At 40.9% G+C, this 25,094-nt stretch overlaps 1 protein-coding gene across 23 annotated transcripts in view; it reads left to right on the top strand.

The window, feature by feature from the left end:
* The window catches only part of SGIP1 (SH3 domain GRB2 like endophilin interacting protein 1), a 235,964-nt gene that overhangs the window by 190,800 nt on the left and 20,070 nt on the right, over positions 1–25,094 (top strand). For all 23 annotated transcript variants that reach the window (XM_021096515.1, XM_021096519.1, XM_021096517.1 and 20 more), the window contains 2 exons: positions 9,945–10,056; positions 21,245–21,400. In XM_021096515.1, coding sequence (XP_020952174.1) covers positions 9,945–10,056; positions 21,245–21,400 — 268 coding nt within the window. The remainder of the gene's footprint in view (positions 1–9,944; positions 10,057–21,244; positions 21,401–25,094) is intronic.

Genomic DNA, 25,094 nt, shown 5'->3' with positions numbered 1-25,094 from the left:
ATCATATTTAATCTTCACAGTATCTCTAGCCGTATGATCTCCATTTTACAAAATGATGGTGAACATCAGAGGAGTTAAGTAATTTGCCCAAGGTTACACCGTAAGTGATAAGGAGAGGATTTAATGCTTTTTTTTTTCTTTTTAGGGCCACATCCATGTCATATGGAGGTTCCCAGGCTGGGGGTTGAATCGGAGCTGCAGCTGCCAGACTATAACACAGCCACAGCGATTTGGGATCCAAGCCATGTCAGTGACCTACACCACAGCTCATGGTAACACCACATCCCTGACACACTGAGTGAGGCCAGGGATTGAACCCATATTCTCATGGATACTAGTCGCATTCATTTCTGCTGTGCTGCAACGGGAACTCCAGGATTTAAATTTAATTCAATCTGATTCCAGCATTGTTTTGTCTTCAACACTGCCTTAGAATATACTCCATAAATTATAGTAAAATTAAATATAATTTATTTTTTATTAATTCTACTAATATAATCTGCCTTTTTTTTTTTCATTAAAGAAAAACTAACCCAATTCCCACTCTCTGCTGCTTCATACGACTCCTGGCTTTTCTTTCTTTCTTTCTTTTTTTTTTTTTTTTTTTTTTTTTTTGCTATTTTAGGGCTGCACCTCTGGCATGTGGAGGTTCCCAGGCTGGGAGTCGAATTGGAGCTGTAGCTGCTAGCCTACACCCCAGGCACAGCAAGGCCGGATCCTTAACCCACTGAGCAAGGCCAGGGTTCGAACCCACATCCTCATGGATCCTAGTTGGGTTCGTTAACCGCTGAGCCCCAAAGGGAACTCCAGTTCCTGGCTTTTCTTCTCTCTTCTTTCATGCATTCTGATGCTATCTGTTGCTCCCATTTATTTGTTCTGTCTCCTGTACTCTCACTCATGAACATAAGCGTCATTTGCCTCTTACATACAGAGGGCCTGGTGGAGTGGCAGTTATTTGGGTTGCTAGACTGCAAGGATGCAGATGGCTTTCTAAACAAACATGCTATCCATGCTTCATGTTGTACTTTCAGAGTGACTCTTTCCAAGCCCGGATGAACAAAGAGTAAAATTTGCAGCACTTTGGACACCTGGCATTTGTAAGTGCAAATCCTCTCTACAGTCAGATGAGGTTGGAAGCGCTGCCATCACTGTCCCAATTTAGTCGTGATGCAGCTAGAATAACTGACCTGCCCAGGGGCAGATGCCGATTAAGAAGCACAGTGAGGACTGAAGCCCAGAGCCTCCCACAAAGTTCTAGATTCTTTACCATCACAGTAAAGCATAATAACTAAAATTATAGCTCCCTTGCTCTCAGAATTTGAGCTAGTTACTTAAGCTCCCCAAGTTTCCTCATCTGTAAGGAAGGGTTGTTAAAAATAGCACCTACCTATAAATGTAATAAAATTCATTAAGTAATGTTAAGATAAATAAATAAATTAAAAGCTCCAAAAAAAAAAAATAGTATCTGACTGGTGAGACGGTTTTATGCATTAATGGAGATTAATGAACCTCACCTGTTGTGACTCGCTGGTGAGGTGGTTTCATGAATTAACGGAAATAAGGAGTTCCCGTTGTGGCTTGGTGGGTTGAGAACCCGGCACAGTGTCCGGGAAGATGTAGGTTCAATCCCCGGCCTCACTCAGTGGGTAAGAATATGCAAGCTGCAGCATAGATTTCAGATGTGGCTCAGATCCTGTGTTGCTGTGGCAGTGGTGTAGGCCGGCAGCTGCAGTTGCCATTTGACCCCTAGCCTGGGAACTTCCCTATGCTGCAGGTGCGGCCCTAAAAAAAAGAATAAAAAAATTAAAGGAGATAACACATGAGATAATACACAGAGGATACAATAAATCACAGCTATTTCCATTTGTTGACCCTACAATGACACACAGGCTACAAACACCCCTGATGGCGACTCCTCTGAAATTTCACATCACATTTAAAACAACTGAAAATAACCTTCTTCATGTGCTGGCTTTGATGTAAAAAGGTTCTAAATTTCAACATTGCAAAGTGGAAAACATTATATAGAAAATGAAGGAAAGTATACCCAAAGGGGAGACAAATACTTGCCCACTCCCGGGGCTTGCTCCAGGCACAGGGGGATGACAGGCTTGTCCTGCACACAAAAGACTGGCAACAGTGTGGCACCAGGTGTCCCTGGAACTCGGGAAGCAGAGGGTCATTCATTTGTCAAGCAAACCTTCTACTGTTACTCAATTTCCATACCTGGCTATTTTGCTTCCTTTTGTTTGTATATTTGCCTTTCTCTTTTAAAATCTCTCTCCCTCTCTCCTTTAATATTTTTACATATACAGTTCCTACTCCATGCCCACATTCATATTTCAATTGACTACTCAGGAAATGCTTTCACAAATGAACAACCTTATCTTTTAAAGATGTCATACTAATTTTTGTTTGGCCTTGGGGGGGGGTGTGCACGCGCGCGCGCCCGCGTGTGTGTGTGTGTGTGTATAAAACCTTGCTTAGTAAGGAGAGTCACAGAAAACTTGTAGAAAATATCATCACTCACTGGTGACTCTGTGTGGCTTTTTCCATTTCTGAGACGTCCCTAAGTATGCATAGCAATTGCTTTCCAGGCCCCTGGAATTGCTGTTTTGTCAGAACTTGACAAGCTAAGGGCAGCAACTCATTCTTTTGGGGGCACTGCAAATGTGCCATCCGACACCTAACTTAAATTTGTTCTGACTTCTATTCTCCTAGAGCAGAGTAGGCAAGAGTGTGGGATCCAGAGTCAGAAAGTCCGGGTTTGCCTCCCAGTTCCATTCTTGCATCTTACTTACTAGGTAACTGTGGGCAAGGCTACTGAACTACTCAAAACCTCAGTTTTCTCATCCATAAAATGAGGATGTAGTGGTAATTGCCTTTTGGGGTATCATCAGGATTAAGAGTTAATATAAGGAAGGTCCCTTGAATAGTTCTTGATATGCAGGAAGAGGCACAAAAATTTTGTTGTTACTACTCCTGTGTTAGAGTCAGAAGACAGAGGATTGCATTTCAGGTTTACAGTTATTTCAGCTTTGCCACTTACTAGAAGAGTGACCTTGAACTAATGAAATAGAGGTAATTATACTGAATCTGTATATATAGATGTATATAGAACAGAAACTGTATTCATGTTTGATATTTTATTGTATTGTCGGACAGACATAGTAACTATTATGTCTACCTTGAATTCTTTAAAATAATCACTAACGGGGTGGGGGGATGTGTTGGGGTCGTGGGATGAAATCCTATAAAATTGGATTGTGATGATCATTGTACAACTACAAATGTAATAAATTCATTGAGTAATAAAAAATTTAAAAAATTAAACCTTATAGTAAATCCATTCAATCTTAAAAATAAAATAAAATAATCATTAACAGGAATATAGTAATTATAATAGTAAACTATTATCTAACGTTCAGTGGTGCTTTATATTTATTTTGTACCTAATATTATAGTCTCCATACTGTAAATCCCCTGAAGGGAGGAGCTGTTTCTGTGTATCTCTCAGGACCTAGTACAATGCCTAGTTATTGCAGGAACTCACATTTGCATGAATCAAAAGACAAATAAGCATTCAAACAACTTTCATCTCTTATTAGTCCAAACATTCTATCAGGTAACTTGAATAGATACAATAGCCACCCATATGATAAGCAAAAAGTTAAGCATGCATGGCGTTCCCGTTGTGGTGCAGCAGAAACGTATCTGACTAGTAACCATGAGGTTTCGGGTTTGATTCCTGGCCTCGCTCAGTGGGTTAAGAATCCAGCATTGCTGTGAGCTGCAATGTAGGTCATAGACACAGTTTGGAGCCTGAGTTGCTGTGGTTGTGGTGCAGGCTGGCGGCTATAGCTCCAATTCGATCCCTAACCTAGAACCTCCAAATACCGCGGGTGCAGCCCTAAAAAGCCAAAAAAAAAAAAAAAAAGTTAAGCATGCATGATAGAATTCTTTGTTCTTGTAAGAGGAATTTAGGTGTGACAGGAACCAGAAAATTCTAGTGTATCTCCTTGCTCAGTGAAGAATGCCATTTGTGATATCATCATTCTCTTCCTGAATAACACTCGAATTCAAAGAATCAACTCCAATTCAACAACCGTAGTAGAAAGCTCGTGGTGATGAAAATAGCAGTAACAAAAACACCAATAATAAGCAGTTTTTTGTTTGTTTGTTTGTTTTTTAGGGCTGTGCCCACAGCATATGGAGGTTCCCAGGCTAGGGGTTGAATCGGAACTACAGCCACCAGCCTACACTGCAGCCACAGCAATGCCAGATCTGAGACGGGCCAGGGATCAAACCTGTGTCCTCATGGGTACTAGTCATGGTTTTGTGAGTACAAACCATCTTGGGGATTTCACAAATATTATCCCATTTGATGTCCACTACAAGCCTCTAACCTAGATACTATTATCGAGTTTATTTTAAAGATGGAAACTGAGTCACAGACAGATTAAATAGGTTGCTCCTGCTCATACAGATTGTAAGTGGAGGAGCTGGAGTCACAGCCAAGTCTATTAGGACTCCAGAGCCCAAGCTTCTTTTTTGTTAAATCCAGGAGCAGCATTTCCTATTCTGTTCATTTGGCTATTAATCTTGCAGCAAAATAATTTCATAGTGCTGTCACTTGAACTGTCAACTTAAGTTGTTTGCATATGTTATTATTACTAGGTTTTCTGTATGTTCGTAACCTATTTCCTGAAAGTTTACATGTTTGTGTCCCACAACTGTCTTACATGTGATAGAACTTCAGTAAATGTTTGGCAGATCTGGAGCTCCCATTGTGGCTCAGCGGTAATGAACCCAACTAGTATCCATGAGGACACGGGTTTGATCCCTGGCCTTGCTCAGTGGGTTAAGGATCCGGCATTGCCATGAGCTGTGGTGTAGGTTGCAGACGTGGCCAGGACCTGATGCGTCTGCGGCTATGGCGTAGGCTGGCAGCTGCATATTGGATTCAACCCCTAGCCCAGGAACTTTGGCCCTGAAAAGACAAAAGAAAAAAAAAGTTTGGCAGAAACACTCAAACCACCAGTGAAGGGATCCCGTTTTCCAAGCAGCTTATTTGTGTGTGAGAAAATTGTTCCTCATATGTTTATTAAATTATGTTATAATTACTGAGGTTAATTTCAAAGAATGTTATGAATTTGGGGAAATACTGTTAAGTCTTTTGGGATTAGTCTCTTCACTTAACATTAATTGGATAAATTTTGAAGTGTCATCTGACACTCGTAGTACCAATAATTAGTGAGAGTATCTGTAATGGCACCTTGAATATAATTCCCAAGATCACTTTTACTTTAAAATTTGGACTCTTAGTACATTGAGTTAAATAATGCATAACCTCCGATTACTTTCAAACCTCCTAAGGAAATTAATGTATTTTCTGTGCAGATTGTACTTGTATGTCCTTGTCTATAACAAATACGATGGCTTTTTGTCAGGCGTCGATTGGGAAGGTTATTGCCATGTGGTATAAAATACTTGCACATTAGCAAATTTTTTATAATACCAATAAATTCTGTAGCTCCATTTTAAAAAACAAAAAGCAAAAAAGAAAATTGTTCCTACTGTTTAAAAGTCCTTGAAAGTCTATAAACATCTTAGAATCATAGACTCCTAAAACCCAGAGATGATGTGATCTATTGCCTTCATTTTATGGTTGAGAAAACCTAAAGTTAATTGACTTGCCCAAGGTCACAAAGCCATTAACCTGCAGATCCATGGCCATGAACTCTGGTCCCTTGAGTCACTGTCTGGTAATACTATTCCAGATATTTGAAAATAGTTTTCAGGCCCCTCTTGGTCACCTTTGAATTTTTCATGAGGTTTGAACTTTTCAGCATCTTAGGTTTGAATTTTTCAGCATCTTAGACACGCTCTTGGTTTGAACCCAGTTTTCCAATAATTATATGAACAAAGACTCTCTAAGGTACTATAGGGGATCAGAAGCATTCACTTATCACTAATTGCATTTTCACTGAGTATAATCTGGTATTCTTAGTAATCAAAAATATATCTGCTTTATGGTTTGATCATCCCACTTTGTCGTGCTCAGACTATACCTTAAGGGAATGATTGAAATGGAAAAGATCATTTCATACGAAGATGGATTTAGAATAATTGCTGCCTAGAAATGGCCCAACATTTGGAAAATGTTTCTACCATAATACATACTTGTGGAAATAATATGTAGACCAGATAGCAATAAGGAAAATGATGTAATAAATGAAAAAAGTAAAATACAAATGGCATATTAATTGCAAAATATAGGGATGTGAAGACAGGATGGTAAAATGTGACTCCTTCAAGATAAAAGTAGTCTATGTAAAATTTTGATGTTTTCGCCTTCTCTGGCATTATTGATTAAACCTACAATAAGGACTGTCACGCCCAGAGGTGAACACAGCTCAAGTGCAGGGCTCTTAGAGGAAGAGGGCAGAGGCGGGTCATGAAGGGTAGATCAGGGCCAGACTGCACGTGTTAGTCTAGTCTGACCACTGTAACAAAGTACCACAGACCGCATAGCTCATAAATAGCAAAATCTTATTTCTCACTGTTCTGGAGGCTGTAGGTTTGAGAGCATGGTGCCAGCACGGTTGTGGTTTGGTGAAAGCTCTCTTTCAGACTGCAGGCTGCGAAAGACTCACTGAGTCTTCATGGGGTGAAAGTGACAAGCTAGCCCTCTGGGGCCTCCTTTAAAAGGGTACTAATCCTATTCCTGAGTGCTCCATTCCCATCGCTTAATCACCTCCCAAAGCCCTCACCTCCTAATATCATCACCTTGTTTTTTTATCTTATTTTTGTTTTTGTCTTTTTAGGGCCAGACCGTTGGCATATGGAGGTTCCCAGGCGAGAGGCTGAAAGGGAGCTGTAGCTGCCAGCCTACCGCACAGCCCATGGCAACACCAGACCCTTAACCCACTGAGTGAGGCCGGGAATCAAACCTGCATCCTCAAGGATGCTAGTCAGATTCATTTCCACTGAGCCACAATGGGAACTCCCACACCGTGGCCTTGTGGGAAGATCCTATTCATCCTCAAACCTCAGCTCCAGTGTCACTTTCTCAATGAAACCACCCCTGACGTATCTAAGTAGCATTAAAAGGTTTCATAGAGCTTTGTTCAGAGCATTCTTAGAGCAATTAGCAAATTACTTTAATTATTTGAATGCAAGTCTAGCTAAACCCTCACCAAACTCTAAGTCCCAGTCACATGACCCTGATATAATGGTCAGGATCCAGCCCTCTCACCACTCTCACCCTGTTTTTTTTGTTAGTTTTTTGTTGTTGTTGTTGTTGTTGTTGTTGTTGTTTGTCTTTTTGCCATTTCTTGGGCCTCCCGAGACATATGGAGGTTCCCATGCTAGGGGTCTAATTGGAGCTGTAGTCACCAGCCTACGCCAGAGCCACAGCAACGCAGGATCCAAGCCATGTCTGCAACCTACACCACAGCTCACAGCAACGCCGGATCATTAACCCACTGAGCAAGGCCAGAGATCGAACTCGCAACCTCATGGTTCCTAGTCGGATTCGTTAACCACTGCGCCACGAGGGGAACTCCTCTCACCCAGTTTTAATTAACAGTTGGGAAAGCCATTCTCCTCCAAGACCAAAGAGTTACTCAATAAATATTTGAAAAATGAATAAACAAATAAACTGAGCAATACTATTACAAAATAATAGTGGTAGCTTTCAGTGCCTTCTTTACTTATAGATGTGCCTAAACGTTGCCTTTCTGAGATCCAGCAATGGATAATTGGATGTGTACTTAATGAAAGGTCAGTGTAATCCTGGCTCCATTTTAGGGACTGGGTGTTTGGTAAAAGAGGCTCATGTCGCAATTCCTACCTTCTAAAATCTGACACTCTTGTAGGTGGCAAAGACTTAGACATGCAACTTAAAACTCAGTTTGCTTACCCTCAGCTGGTAATGTCATTGACCACTAATGCACCAAATTCATATAGTCCTCAGAGCCGAAGCTTTGAAAATATGCATGTCTGGGTACCCATCTTAAATACGCTGCATACCAGCTGTGCAAGACTGAGCAAGTTGTATAAACTCTTAGCCTTGGTTACATCCACACAAAATGAATATAATGCTTACTTCATACAGACACAGATAACATATGTAAAACATATAGTAAGTATGCAACAAATTATGGTGATGGAGGCACTTCTGGTAGTGAATGTTGATAACGTCAATGGTGATGATGGTATTAGTACACTGAACTGCAACTCCTTGAGGACAAGGATTGTGTTTATCTTTGAATCCCCAGCACCTACCACAGTGCCTGATACACAGTAGATAGTAAGCGAATGTTTGTTAACAACCAGTTATCACTTTCAAGATAGCGAGAGCCAAGGGAAGATAGAAAAAGTAGACATTCGCATGCACTGGAATTATCAAGGAAAACTTTCTTGAGGAGGGAAATATACAAAGGGTTGATTTTTTTCATACTCAGAGGAGAGGATGGAAATTACCAAAGGTAAAAGATAAAAAGCATAACGTGGTCTGGGACAAAGTAGGGAAGAGTAAGTATGTTCTGAGTGATAGGAAGTAGAAGCAATGAATAGGTGACATAATTTTTTTTTGAATTTTTTTTAATATTTTTTTTTATTTTCCCACTGTACAGCAAGGGGGTCAGGTAGGTGACATAATTTAATACTTTGTCATTACTAAAACTTGACTCTTTAGTGCCACGTCTAGAGCTTAATAACAAAGACAACAATCCTAAACTTTGCTCTTTTTTGGAAATCTCAAGGTATATCAAAACCATACAAGAAAAGGTTTCATTTAGACAAACTATATTGTATAAATAGAATGGGAAATACATGAACCTCACAAGATGGCAAACCTAGGTTTGACTTTTAGTTTTGCCACTTAACTGGGTTATCTTGCGCAAGTCACTTAGCTCTTTGAGCTTTAGGTTTTTTTCTATAAAATGGGAAGAATGTTGCCTATCCCATAGGACTGATGTGGGGATTGAATTCTTGTTAGGTAGCCAGTATAGGGTCTGATGTATAGTAGATGCTCAGTAAACATGAGCACTGCTGTTATTTTATTTTATTTTATTTATTTATTTATTTATTTATTTATGTTTTGTCTTTTTGCCATTTCTTGGGCCGCTCCCACGGCATATGGAGGTTCCCAGGCTAGGGGTCCAGTTGGAGCTGTAGCTGCCAGCCTACGCCAGAGCCACAGCAACGCTGTTCCAAGCTGCTTACAGCAATACCAGATCGTTAACCCACTGAGCAAGGGCAGGGACCGAACCCGCAACCTCATGGTTTCTAGTCGGATTCATTAACCACTGCGTGCCATGAGGGGAACTCCTGCTGTTATTTTTAGTGAAGTGAATTGATGCATTTATGTGTTATGCTAAGTCAAGGTGTACATTTGGGTTGTGTATGTTTGGGGACATGTGCCTTGAGCCTACTTGAACTGAGGATAATTGGACTTTCTGAAATGCAAAGAACCCAGGAAAGGACAGCGTATCCATGGAGCGCCATGGCTGCTTGACCCTTTAAAACGAAGAAGGCAAGTAGTTTTGAGTGTATGGGCAGTTGTGTAAGGTAAATGCTCAAAGAGGAAACCCATAGTTTTCTTTATTAACTACCTGCTGTACAAACTGTCATGCAAATACTGCCTATGCTGTATGTAAAACTTTGAAGATGCCTATGATTTGATTCTTCTGCTTGAATTTTTTTCTGTAGTTAAAATGCATAATTGAATTAATTTCAAATGTGTTTGTCTGTAAGCTAGCCAAATATTTCCCTTTAAATACTTGAGCTGTATGTTGAATATACAGTTATGATTCCTAGCACATTAGTTTTGTTTTAGTAATTAGATTGCATTCTTTAATCCTTTGATGGGCTTTTAGTTCCAATTATGCTAAAATGTCTCCAATCCATATTAAATGAAGGTTTTTCCTTTCGTGCAGGTTCTTCCAGGGGACCCAGCCCCCTAACCATGGGAGCCCAGGACACCCTCCCTGTTGCAGCAGCATTTACAGAAACGGTCAATGCCTACTTCAAAGGAGCAGATCCAAGCAAGTAAGCCTGGGGCTTGGGCCACTGTCTTCTTCAAACTGTCCTATTCAGTGAGGACACCCTACATATAACTATTTCATTCCATATACTAAAATCAAAAAAAAAATCCAACTATCAAGAACAGGTGGCACACCTAGAATGAATTGAATTAGGAATATTAATTCACTGCTTTTTAAAAAATGTGCCAGAAGGTCCAATAATCTAATACCTTAGTATCCAGAAATCTCTGATTCAGTTTTGGTTACAGACTACAGAAAACTCTCACCTAACTCTGCCAACAGTGAGAAAATTTATCATCTCACAAAAGTAAATGTCTGAATCATGTCCTTATTGTCTTAGTCTTTCCTGGATGGGAGTCACCCACCTACAAACTGAAATAATGGTGAATTGGAATGAGAACCTGGGGTAAAACCATCTTTCCATAACACACGGAGGAAGAGGACAAGCTATGAGTTACCCTTGTTAAGTAAAAACAAACAACAACAACAAAACAACAACAACAACAACAAAAAAAACCCAGTCTAAAAAATTTTAATCAGAGCGAAGTAAAAATTTTAGATAAAAATGTACCACTCTCTTATTTACACGAGTCTGATTTCACTTATATCAGATCCTGACAATGGACTTAACCTGAATGTACTGTAGTATAATTACATACTTTTCCTCTCTTTAATGAGTTCCATAGATAGGTTTCAGGAAGTCTAGGGATCCCCTGAAATTGTATTTCAAGTCCATTGTGTGTGTTCATGTGCACAGTTGTCCATAGAGAGGGTCTACAGCATTCAGCAATTTCGTAAAGGGCTTCAACTCTTTTTTAAAAGGTGATTATTGGTCTATACTGAAAACTATACACCTAAGCAAACTGATTTGCAATTGTCACTATCCAGCTATAGGTCTGAATTCAATGGACAAATAAAAGACAAATCTAGGTGAGGAAAGAATTGCTCCTTATTTTTTACTTGCATGAACTAGGGTTTAGAAAACCTTAGTATCTATGGAAATAAGAATAAAAGAAAAAATTAAATGTGCATAAAGAACACTAGACTATTTTATGAAAAAGCTTTGAAACAGTGATAATTAAGTATAATTAGCACTTGGATCTCTATATATTATAAGTGAGAATCTGCATGACTAATCTTTAAACCTCTTTACACTTCAGAAACACTGTTTTTTTAAGTTTAAATCTAACAATATTATGCCAAAAAAAACTAATATAATTAGTAACTCCACTCCTTCCTAGTCACTGGGATCTAGCAACCTCCCTAAATATCCTTTTAAACAGCATTTTGATTTTATTCTGGACCCAAGAGTTTTTTTAGTGAAACTAACACTGTGGACTCTGATGTCTTAGTCCATTTATGAGTTATGAACTTATGGCTGCTATAACAGGTGGGGTGGCTATAAACAGAAATTTATTCCTCAAAGTTCTGGAGGCTGGAAAGTCCAAAATCCAGGCCCTGGAAGACTCAATAACTGACAAGAGAGCCAATTTCCTGGTTCATAGGAAAGGGTTAAAGAGCTAAGGAGCTTTGTGGACCTCTTTTACAAAGGCTCTAATCTCATTCATGAAGGTTTATTCTCATGATCTGATCACCTCCCAACAGCCCCACCCCACACACCATCACATCAGGGATTAGGTTTAAATAATAAATTTGGGGAGAACACACACATTCACTCTGCAGCACTCTGGTTTCTCCCATGTCTGTTCTTTTTCATCTTTAAAGCAGGGAGGTCATTTGCCACAATCACACATGAATAGAAATTAAAAGCCCCTCATATAGTTTATGCGTTTGAACTCTTAGAGCAAGTAAGCATCATGAGCTTAGGTTGTATGTATACTTTATATACATGCATACATGTTTGTAGACTCTTCCCTGAGCAAAGAATTTGCGTGGCTTTCTGTCACATCAGTCCTAAGGGCCACTTATGACTGACTGACCTATACCTTAGAAAACTCACCTAAATTGCAGGGAGAAACACACACCCTAAGACAATGAATAGTCAAAAGTATGAAGCGCTGTCTCTACTGGAGTGAAAAACACGAGGAATCACACAAGAATGAATCCTTTTTTGTCTGCCTACTAATTGGCTTGCATTCACTCATTTATTCCTTCACTTATTCAGCTAGAACAAATTGGTAGTAAGGATACTTCCACTTTTGCTCCCCCCTAAAATCTCTTCTCAATGTATCATGTAACTCTTCGGCTCAAAATCTTTCTAACGTGTTCAGAGTCAAAACCAAATGCTTTATAATGGCCTATAAGACCCTGCCTCTGTCAGTCTCCTTCTTATTCAGGTCCCTCTAGCCACCCTGGGCTGTTTCTCTTTCATCAGCCCAACGCCATCTGCATTTCAGCATCTTTGCCTTTGTTGCCCCTCCCACCTTCGTGAAATCTATCACCAAGATCTGAGTGACTTGCCCCCTCACTTCCTTCATGATCCTTCAGCAGACTGATCAGAGACCTTGCCTGTCCATCCTGTGTACAACAGCAACACTCCTCTGTGCCAACACTACCTTTCTCCTTACCTCACTTTGTTTTTCTCCATAGTTCACATGCTACATGTTTTCTACTTAATGAACATGTTCATTAACAAGTTCCATGTTTTCAGCATCCCCTGTCTGTCCCTTCCGCCCCTGGAATGGAAGCTCTGAGAACTGGGACTTCTGTCCATTTCATTTTGTTCGTTGTTGTATCCTCAGCACCCACAACAAGGCCTGGCATGAAGTACCCAGTGCATATTTGCTGAACAAGTTGCATTGAATTACTCACCTGACATTTATAGAATGTTTGCTCTGTGGCTGCCATTGTGCTAGGTGGGGTATATATTGGTGAATTAGACTCGTTCATAAATAGAATGAACTGTGGGAAAGGTGTAGAGATGGGGCAATGGGAGTTAAGAAACCCTTAATGATCATCTTTTTTTAAATCCCAAGAAGTGGCATAACAGCCTACCAGTCACTTGTGGACCTGTCCCTATACTAGCTGGGTTCTTCATCCTGTTTTGTTTCCCCAGCACACTATGACAAGTGTCTGTAAAGATCTATAAAGCGAGTCTGGTGTCCATGACCTTGGACTTGGTATTCCAATAATGTGGCACTTACACCAAATTAATATCAGTGCTTTCCCATGCCCTCCCAAATTAACTGAGCCTTTGATTTATAGATGACTACACATTTGAGTTTTTTTTCAATTATATGGCCATGAATAGTTGTAGTCTATACTGCATACCTGTAAGTGGGAGATTTAGTGTATTTCACTGAAATTATGGGATCTGAAATATGAACAAATCAAAAGTGACAGTCCTTTGGAGTTCCCGTCGTGGCGCAGTGGTTAACGAATCCGACTAGGAACCATGAGTTTGAGGGTTCGGTCCCTGCCCTTGCTCAGCAGGTTAATGATCCGGCATTGCCATGAGCTGTGGTGTAGGTCGCAGACTCGGCTCGGATCCCGAGTTGCTGTGGCTCTGGCGTAGGCCAGTGGCTACAGCTCCGATTTGACCCCTTGCCTGGGAACCTCCATATGCCACGGAAGTGGCCAAAAGAAATAGCAAAAAGACAAAAAAAAAAAAAAAAAAGTGACAGTCTTCTAAATTTAATTTCATTTCCTGGCAGTGAATCATTTTAATTGCTGTTGCTTTGTTATTCACTTTCAAGGAACAACTCAAGTTCGAAAATTCCATCATGGGGCAAGGTGGGAAGGAGGCGGGTAAAGCCAAACACAGCACCACATAGAGAAACAATGCAGAAAAGCCATGTGGGTTTGCTTTTGCATGTGGTTGCCTCTCATCCTGCATCAAAGGCTTCTCCATTTGTTCCCCGAACATAAATCTACTGCTTTATTATATCTTATGGTATATAATCCATGTGAATATAGTTACACTCTTTCACTGAGTATTCAGAACACCTGTAGTAGGTATTCTGCTATTCTGACATCTGAATCTTTCTCAGTAGCTTATAGGCAGAGAACGCCTTGACTTTGCTGCTTCTCTGGGGGGAAATACGTCTCCCATTATTAGCTCCTATTTGAAAAACCCTGGTTCTAGGTACTAATTCTCTAATTACCAAGAAAACCTTAGGTTTCTCAGTCACATTCTATCCTTCCCTTGTCATCGTGTTTCAATTATTTACTCAAGTGCTGTCTCCCTGCTTCATCCGGAAGCTTGGGCAAGATCACGTTTGTCCTGTTTCTCATGGCACATTCTAGTGCATCACATAACGCCCGATGCATTGATAAGCCAGCTTATATATAATTGTTAATGTATGAATTTATTTTAAAAGCACTCTATTGAGTTCCTGCTCGGCACTGGGTTCTGTGTTTTGCACCTTTGCCTTCCCAGAACCTAAGACACAGAAGAAAGAAAAAAAAAAAAAGACACAGTACTTGGCTTCACAGTAGAATATGTGCAAGAAACTACCAGTTTTTTAAAAATCTGTCTGCCCAAGGAATCTAAAGAAAGGAAAAATTGAGGAGGGCTAAATGGAGAGGGTATTAAGGAAGGCTTTGGAAAGGTTGCCATTGATCTGAGTCTTGAAATGTGAAAAGGAGTTTTTGCCAAGTACCCAAGTCAATGAAAGGGGATGATAAATAGAGGAAAGGAAATAGCCTATGCAGAGAGGTATGTACACGTGAAAACTATGGGCTTAGGTTGCAAAGCAGTAGAAGTCACACTCTATGTGGCAGATGCACTTCTGGTGACCTCACATAAATCAAATCCACACATTTCCCAACCAAAATTGGCCAGCATTTCTGTTAACCAGCTAACATGATGCTGTCCACAACAGGGAGAAGCCAGTTTATAAGTCATTTGACCAGTTGACTCTGAAATTTTTTGCCATTCTGGACAAACATTTCATTTGTGGGAGTCAAATGATTTCAAATTTACTTCATAAAGTACATGCGTTCATTTTTCCATATTGTAGTATTTTAAATTTCCATAATTTAAACTCACACGAAATGTAGCCACATCACATACTGGGAGGAAAAATCCTTACTGTTGAACAAAGACTTTCCTTCAGTAAGTATAGGTTGAAAATAATTATTTTTTTGGTTCTCTTTTTTTTAAAATAAGGTGTAGTTGATTTACAGTGTGGTGTCAATTTCTGCTATATAGCATAGTGACCCAGTCTTTTATATATATAAAAATAGATATATATGCAAATATGTATACATATACACACACACATATATATATACATATGTATACACACTCACACACACACATATATATACACATGCTTACACAATACACATTCTTTTTCTCATGTTATCTTCCATCATGGCCTATCCCAAGAGATTGAACATAGTTCCCTGTGCTGTATACAGTAGGACCTCATTGCTTATCTATTCTAAATGTAATAGTTTCCATCTACCAACCCCAAGCTCCCCATCCATCCCACTTCCTCCCTCTTCCCCCTTGGCAACCACAAGTCTGTTCTCCACGTCTGCGAGTCTGTTTCTGTTTTGTTGATAGGATCATTTGTGCCATATTTTAGATTCCACCTCTAAGTGATATCATGTGGTATTTGTTTTTCTCTTTCTGACTATAGAAAATTTCAGATCGACTTAGACACTGGATGGATTAATAAATCCTCAAAGGTCTGACTCTGACAGTTAAGATGCAGTAGAGCATGTAACGTAAGAGGGAGTGGGGTGTTTATCTTATAGTGGTTTATATGGACTGCTCCTCTCATTGTCCACTCAATATCGCAAGCCTTTTGAAGGCAGGGGCTTATTTTGCTCATTTTTTTGAATTGCTTCCCCACTCGAAAACAAAAACAAAGCAACTTATATAGTTAGGAGTTGATGATAAATGTTTATTGACTTAATAAATGCCACCTCCTCCCGTTGCTGACTTGCTTTGAAAAGAGAAAGTACCCCCACCAAGACAGCACTGAGATTTAATTTTGAGTAACTTGGAAAAGAAACTAAGTAGATTCCTTACTAGTTAAAAACCACTTGAGGAGTTCCCATCGTGGCGCAGCGGAAACGAATCTGACTAGGAACCATGAGGTTGCAGGTTTCATCCCTGGCCTTGCTCAGTGGGTTAAGGATCCCGCATTGCCATGAGCTGTGGTGTAGGTCGCAGACGTGGCTCAGATCCTGCGTTGCTGTGACTGTGGCGTAGGCCGGCGGCTACAGCTCCGATTCGACCCCTAGCCTGGGAACCTCCATATGGCACAGATGCAGCCCTAAAAAGACCAAAAAAAAAAAAAAAAAAAAATTGCGTCACCACTGCTAACAGCAATATACTGAGTGACGGTAGGTACTATATCCAATTTAACAAGTACTCAAACTGATTTTTTTTCCTAGAGCTGTCAAACATTTTTCACGTTTGCATATTGAAAAACATCAAGAGTAGACTCAGGCAGCAGATGTTAACACAGTGTTATAAATCAACTACACGTCAACAGTCTTTTTAAAGAGGAGACTCAGCTTAAGGGGAAGTCCAGGCTTAGCACCAATTCAGCACCAATAACTCAAGCAAGGCTGGTGGATCCCAAAGATAGAGAAGGAAGACAGCAGACTTGGCTCCAAACTGGGAGATCGGTAATATTCTCTAGGAGCAATGGAGGGGAAAAGGTCCAGAAACCGAAATTCTCACCCGGAATAGATCAGCGTGGCGGACGGTAATATCTGAGTGGGGAGGAGGTGACGCATGGTAACTTTAGAAAGCTCATCTGCCTCCACCTCTACCCCACACCCAGCCTTGTATTTACAAGGTTAGAGCAGTTCTTCACACAAGCTGTTTTTTTCTGTCTCTTTTAGGGCCGCACTGTGACATATAGAGGTCGCCAGCCTAGGGGTTGAATCAGAGCTGCAGCTGCCAGCCTACACTAGAGCCACAGCAGCACCAACTCCAAGCTGTGTCTGCGACCTACACCACAGTTCACGGCAGCGCCAGATTCTTAACCCACTGAGTGAGGCCAGGGATCGAACCCGAGTCCTCATGGATTCTAGTCAGGTTGGTCACTGCTGAGCCATGACAGGAACTCGCACACAAGTTACCATCTCCCCTGAGCCCCTCATGTCTCATCAGTCACAGGTACACAGTGTACAGAGTAACTGAGGAGCAAACAGAGTTTCCTATATTCAAGGGTGAGCAAAGTTTTCATTTATTAACCTGAGTTTCCCTAGAAAGTACACTCTTGAACTTAAAGTTATAAAAATGGTACAAGGGTCAGTTATCCAGATGCATAGGGAAGTCGTAAATAAGTTCACTCATTTTTAAATATTTACCAATTCCCAAAGAAGAATAATTCTTCTGAGATTTCTGCTTCTGGTCAAGGTGGAGTAACAGGGACTGCTGAGACCAGCTCAGCAAGATGGGGCTGAAGAACGGGTGCTGTGAAACTCAAGGAAAAAAGTTAACATAAAACAAGACACAGACACATTTATCTTAAGTAAAGGTGGGAACCGGGGGGACTCGAGGTCTCAGGGACCAAGAGCACCACCTCAAGAAACCACACCGTTTTTATTGTGCTCTTGAGGATGATGTCAAGTGAGGAGGGGCTATGGGTAGAGGATATAGGGTTTTTTTTTTATTATTATAAGTTCTTTTATTATTTTAAAAGTCACATAGCTGGTAGAAGGTTAAGCTTTTACTCTGACCTTTAGGCATTTAACAATCATTAGCATTTGAGGAAGCTTGGCATCAGCTATCTATGCCTAGCATTTCAGAGAATCCTCACTGTGCTTCCAGAAAGGGCATGCTTCTCTGAGGCAACCCTGCATGCCTAGGTTTGCACCTTGGTTCTCTTTGCTAATGCATATTCTGCTAACGACCGCTCATAAACCACTTGGGGCCATGAGGTTCCTCTTTCTCTTCTTCTTCAGAGGACCTATCATGCTTGTGCAAACGGCGTGCCAATCTGCACAGGTCCGGCGTGCCTAGACCAATGCCTTATGTCCTCATTCAGCTGACCCTATGAATAACTTATGCCTTTAGGTCTTTGTGCTTAATCTTAAGTCGTTCACCAGAACTGCAACTGTTTTTCAAGCAGGAAGATGGGGTAAAGTAAAGCAGGACAAGATGGAGTTTTCAGCAAAGAGGCTAAGAAAATATTGTAGAAACATGTCTTGTGACAAGGGACCAGTTTACCCTTCTGCCTGAAACTACTTCAAAAACAGACACACCATATGAAACAATGATTTGTAAGACTCAGGGCCTTGGGTGAAGGACAGTGTGACCCCTGAGAGGTGAGGTGTGACTTCCTGGAGAGTTTCCAGGCCGTGGCATAGGCAGAGCCCAGCAGAATCCCAACTATCCATAGGAGGTGTCTCACACAGACACACAGCACTGTACAACTGGCTGAGGGGGCTGCCCAAGGAAGCTAATGGCAGTGGGTATTGCCGATCACTGCGCCCTACAGAAGTTGGCTGTAAAGGTGTGCATATGACAGTTTAAGGACCCTATTGGCATTAAAGGAGCTGGGCATTGGGGCAGCCCAGCCACATCTACCTCAGGAGCAAGAGGCTATGGAAGCTTACCAGTATTACCGGGCACTAACAAAGCCACATGGGTTGTGGTACCCACCCACTGGGGGTGCCCCATGCTTCTTGCACTGCAAGAGCCTAGGTCTAGATAAGCCTTGAGTACCGCAGGATCCTGTCTAGCCTGCACACTGGAAGCAGGAAGAAAAAAAAAAAAAAAAAAAAAAAAAAAAAACTCTTTCTGCAATGTCTCTCTAGCGCCCTCTACTGACAAAGTGTAACATAATGCCTATAGGCAAACAAAAAATATATTCAGGGCCCAAGACTCTATCAGAGCAGGCAGTAAAGGGTGAATTAGAACTATGTTGATTTTATGTAGAAATTGACACATTGATTGTAAACTTCACGTGGAAACACAAAGGACTTACATTAGCCAAAACAACTTTGAAAAAAAACCAAAGTGGATGAAGTAATGCTACTTGATTTCAGAATGATTTTAAAGCCACAGTAATCAAGACAGTGGGATATTGGTGTAAAGACAGACAAAATAGATCAGTGGAACAAAAGAAAGACTTTAGAAATAGACCCACACATATATGTACAACGGAATTTCAATACAATTGTCAAGTGGATAAATTCAACAAATGGTGTTAGAACTATTAGATATCCACGTCTACACACTAAAAAATGAACTTGGACCCTACCTCACAGGAAACATATAAAAGTTAACTGAAAAATGGATTACAAAGCTAAATATAAAACTGCAAAATTCTAGAGTTCCCATCGTGGCTCAGTGGTTAACGAATCCGACTAGGAACCATGAGGTTGCGGGTTCGATCCCTGCCCTTGCTCAGTGGGTTAAGGATCTGGCGTTGCCGTGAGCTGTGGTGTAGGTCGCAGATGTGGCTTGGATCCCACATTGCTGTGGCTGTGGCATAGGCTGGCAGCTACAGCTCCAATTTGACCCCTAGCCTGGGAACCTCCATATGCCACTGGAGCGGCCCAAGAAATGGCAAAAAGACAAAAAAAAAAAAACCTGCAAAATTCTAGAATAAAACATGGGTGAAATTTTTGTGACCCTGGGTGTAGCAAAGATTTCTCAGATAAGACTTCAAAAGAATAAACTAATTAGCTACAACCCATAAAAGAATAAATTGATAAATTAAAAACTTCTGCTCTTCAAAGTTACGCCTAAAATAAAGGAAGAAATTAGCCACAGACTAGGAAATAAATCTTTGCAAAGCATTATCTGACAAATTATTTGTATCCAAAATGTACAAAAACCCCTCAAAATTCAATGAGAGAACAGAAAACTCAATTTAAAAACTTGGCAGAAAATCTGAGCAGACTTAACCCAAGTAGACAACTGATGATGAATCAGCACATGAAAAGATGCTTAAGATCCTTAGCGACTAGAGAAATGCAGATTAAAACAATAATGAAATACCATTACTCACCTACTAGAATGGCTAAACTTAAAAAGACAGATCCTACCAAATTTTGGTGAGAATGTTGAAGAACTGAACCTCTCATACCCAGCTGTATTTTCCACTTAAAACAATTTGGCGGTTTCTTTAAAAGTTCAGCGTGATCCAGCCATTGCGCTCCTACATATTTATCCAAGAAAACGGAGAGCAAGTGTCCGGACCCAGACTTGTACACACATATTCATCACAGCGTTATTTCTAATAGGCAAAAAAAAAAAAACAAACCAAAAAAATGGAAAGAATCCAAATGTTCTTTAACAAGTGAATGAATTTTTCAAAACCCGTGGTATGTCCATATGCTACCTACCCAGCAATGAAAAGGCATCAACTATTGAGTCACACACGACAGAGATGAATCTCAAAATAATTATGCTGAGTGGAATGAGCCAGATCCTCTCCCCCCCGCCAAAATCACACTTGTGATTCTGTATATAGAAAATTTTAGAAAGTGCAAATTAATAGGTAGTGTCAGAAACATTAGCAGTTGCCAAGGGACAGGGAAGGAAAGGATGGAGAAAGGCAGGAGAGAGGAAGACAAAACACAGGAGGAAACTTTTAGGGATGTGGGCTCTCTTGATTGTCTTGATTGTGTGATGGTTTTACAGGTATACGTTATGTCAGAAATTATGAAATTTTACACTATAAATAAGTGCCAGTTATTACATATCAACTATACATCAATAAAACCGCCCCTTTTTTTTTGTCTTTTTAGGGCCGCACTGCAGCATGTGGACGTTCCCAGGCTAGGGGTCAAATCAGAGCTACGGCTCCCGGCCTATGCCACAGCCACAGCAATGTGGGATCCAAGCCGCATCTGCGAGCCCATAAAAAAACATGCTCAAGTCATGCTACTCAGAAACTAAGCCCTGATAAATAGTGTGATAACATGGTGCAATTTAGTATATTCACATACGCTGCCAACAATTCAGAAATCAACAAGAGACAGTGTGTGAACCACTATAAATGACTCTCTTTGAGGTGAGCATACAGACTTTTCCACAGAAAGAGAAAAGCTGCATTTTTCATCATACAGTCCAAAAAAACATCTTCAACAAAATAGCCACTTTTTTTTGGATCCGTGTTAAAACAAACCTTTGAGCCCTCAGGTCTGAGAACTGTGTTAGCAGTTTAGAGTGAATTGGAAGAGCTTACTTGTCTGCTTTTCCGCTGAGTCGTATCATCACAGAAATTTTTGCTTTTCGCAACTGCTTTGATTCACAGCATGCTGACCTGGGTTTCCTCTCTTTCCTCTCACGTGTTGTGACGCGCCAGATGTATCGTGAAGATTACTGGAGAAATGGTGTTGTCCTTTCCTGCCGGCATCACCAGACACTTTGCCAACAACCCATCACCAGCTGCTCTGACTTTCCGGGTGATAAATTTCAGCAGGTTAGAACACGTCCTGCCAAATCCCCAACTTCTCTGCTGGTAAATATATTTTGCACACATTTTTTTAGAGATATGCGTAGCTTAGCACTTTATACGTAGATGAGGAAGAGAGAAGCACTGTAGAAAAACGGCCACGGCTGAGATACGTCCAGAGATGCAAACCCAGAACTTTGTTAGCTGTCAAAGTATTTGGTGGGTGATTGTGTGTGTACATATATGTATTTTATGGCCAACTGTCTCAAGTGGCTAAAGAGACCTTTAGAGTAAATGCATTCACTCTCTGCTTGCTTATCATTGGTAGGCAGTGGATGAAGATGGTAGGAAATGAGCCCAATAAAAGAAATAAAATCCATTTGTTGTATTAGCCCCCTTTAGAATCAAATGACATTTGAGCTGTGAGCGTCTCTTCGCATAAGCTTGAAAATCTCTCTGTGAAACATTAATTTCATTGTCTTGTAATGGTAATTATTTTGGTGGAACTTTACACGCATGGCATCAAAGAAGCTTATGTGAATTTGTTTCTGTGAAAAACACTTTGTCACATTTCCTATTAAATCTGAATGGGATGTCTTTGTCATATACGCATATGTGCGCATTCACACAACACACATATACATGCTGTTAAAAACTAGGCGTTCCCGTCATGGCGCAGTGGTTAATGAATCCGACTAGGAACCATGAGGTTTCGGGTTCAATCCCTGGCCTTGCTCAGTGGGTTAAGGATCTGGCATTGACATGAGCTGTGGTGTAGGTTGCAGACGCGGCTCGGATGCCACGTTGCTGTGGCTCTGGCGTAGGCCAGAGGCTACAGCTCCGATTCGACCCCTAGCCTGGGAACCTCCATATGCTGCAGGAGAGGCCCTAGAAAAGGCAAAAAAAAAATTATCCACTAGATTCTATGTTATATGATACAAAATAACCTATTTATAAAACAGGACCAAAGTGACAAATTTCAAAACCAAATTTGATGACCATGAGAACAAAAAAGTCATTCTTGACAGTTTTTTCCTTCATCAAGTCCTGATATTCCATCTAAAAATCTCTCTCTAACACGGCCACTTTTCCCCTTTATCGTGAACTCTCCTATCCAAATTCTGACTCTCATTTCCCTGGACCGCAGCATCTGCTTTCCTCCTTCCCTCCCTGCATCCAACCGTGCCTCCCTCCTACACACAATGGCCAGATGACCTTTTTTGAGCTAAATCGCGTTGTCCTCACTCGTAGTACTCTGATGGCTTCACGTTGCCTCTGGACCAGAATCCAAACGTGTGACCCTTACCTCCCGGCCCTGAGCCATCCACTCCCGCTCGTCTGTCTGTGCTCATCTCCCATCATCCTCTTCAGAACCCTTGCAGCTCCAGCCAGACTGGCCAGTCTTAGGCACAGACTAAGTCCTTTCCCACAGCAGGGCTGTGTTCTCTCTGCCTCCAAGAGGATGTCCACCTTTCGTCCCTAGACTCCTACTCATCTTTCAGATCTCAGCTCCTCGCAGCCTCTGCTGACCTCCCCGCTCTCCTCCCAAACTAAATCAGTAGCTGTGGTACTTCTCTGAAGGTTCCCTATTCTTCGCTTTGTCCCACGTACTAAGAACTAACAATTACCTGTCAATTTCTTCTTTCATCCATCTCTCCCACTAGACAGTAAAACACATCCATGAGTTCACGACCACAGCCTCAGTGCCTTCCCCCGTGCCTGATAAGGACTGGATTGTGTTGCGTGAATGAAGAGTTCAACTATAAAGCAGTTTATCAAGCTGCTTCTTTATGTAGAAATAACTACAGCTTATTGGTATTTGGAATTTGAGGACCAATATAGTCACTCTCTTGACTGAGTGAAACTCCAGCGGTGAAAAAAGTCAAGGTCTTTCAGGTGATGATCAAGATCACCTCCTTCCCTTTGATCCTTGTGATGGCTTAACTGGCAAACTTGACTCCAGGTTTAACAATGTGAAAGAGGGGAGTCCCCATTGTGGCTCAGCAGAAATGAATCTGACTCGTATCCATGACGACGTGGGTTCAATCCCTGGCCTCTCTCAGTGGATTAAGGAGCCGGCATTGCCATGAGCTGTGGTGTAGGTCGCAGGCATGGCTCGGATCCCGAGCTGTTGCTGTGGCTGTGGTTATAAGACCAGCAGCTGCGGCTCTGATTCGACCCCTAGCCTGGGAACTTACATACGCTATATGGGTGCAGCCCTAAAAAGCAATAAATACAGAAATAGATAAGTAAATAAATATGAATGAAATGCTTACCCATTGTATGAAAAATGAATGTGAAATGATCAAGATTGGAAATCAGCAGCTTCTTATTTCTGTTTCCCTCTGTGTTTTCCATGTGCACTTCGAGACAGCTAATTTTATATTTCTAGGTTCCTCCATCTGAAATTAGCAATGAGGTGCCACCATCTCACCAGCTTGTTTGTAAATATCATTGGTGCAAGAGTCATCATTTTGGTTGTATTTTTAGGCAGTTATGCTGCCAAATGGGCATATATGTAAGCGTTTAATGCTTATATTAATGCAGCAGTCTTATTAATTGAGTTAAATATCAGTCTGAACATGTTTGTTTGACAAAACATTGTCTGGACCCTTATATTATATTTTGAACAAAACAAAAACAAAAATCCTCCTTGATTTGGACTTTATTAACTCCAACTATTTGATTCTTATGTCAGGGCTATGACTGGTGACCCATTAGTCCTAGAGCCTATTTGTTTGGTTATGTAGCGTTGCTCCACCACCCCTGCTACACCTAGGTTTTAAAAAGCAATGGAGGGGTTCCCAATGTGGCACAGCATTAATGAACCAGACTAGTATCCATGTGGACTCCGGTTCAATCCCTGGCCTTGCTCATTGGGTTAAGGATCTGGCATTGCTGTGAGCTGTGACATAGGTCACAGATTGCCCGTTGCTGTGGCTGTGGCGTAGGCCGGCAGCTGCAGCTGGGAACTGGGAACTTTCTGGAAGCTTCCATATGCCATGAGTGTAGCCTAAAAAACAAACAAAGAAACAAAAAGGGCAATGGAACCAAGCACTATTCTCAAATGCAATTCAAACCTTTCTTTATCTGTCGTCTTACCCCTAGCCAATCCTCTGTTATCATTACTGAAAGACTTAATTAGGTTACCAGCTTGGCCCCTGGGGACATTTGGGTTTGCAATCCCTCTGACAGGGAATGAATTCAGATGTCCTTCTACTTTTCCTTTATGAAAGGAGTTTGCTTGCAAAGCATGTTCAGGACCCATCCTTAAACCAAAGAATTCTCAAGCCTTTTAAGCATGCAAACATTGCATCTCTGAAAACTCTTGATTGGCAAAGCTTCCTTCTTGACCATTTTTTAAAATTTTTGCTAAAGTATAGTTGATTTACAGGGTTGTGTCAATTTCTGCTCTACAGCATAGTGACCCAGTCATACATATGTATGTGACTGTATTTCTCATGACTCTATTTTTCTATACCTTCTCATACTATCTTCCATCATGTTCTATCCCAAAAGATTGGATATATTAAAGCAAGTTCTCCGAGGATTCATCACAGACATATAACTTAGCTTATTTTGTTACTACACATACAACTGAGATTTTTCTCAGTTATTCAGATTTATTTAACACAAGTTAATGACATGTTGCTGGATATTCATTCCACACCTGTTTTGATATAGTGGGAGAGTATGACCTGCAGTAGAACTGACCTGGGCTAGAATCCTGACTCAGTCACTTATTGGCCATTCAAACTTT

The sequence above is a fragment of the Sus scrofa genome, chromosome 6 (genome assembly GCF_000003025.6).
Source record: "Sus scrofa isolate TJ Tabasco breed Duroc chromosome 6, Sscrofa11.1, whole genome shotgun sequence".
In the NCBI taxonomy this organism is placed as follows: Eukaryota; Metazoa; Chordata; class Mammalia; order Artiodactyla; family Suidae; genus Sus; species Sus scrofa.
This window is presented reverse-complemented; position numbering and strand designations above follow the sequence as displayed.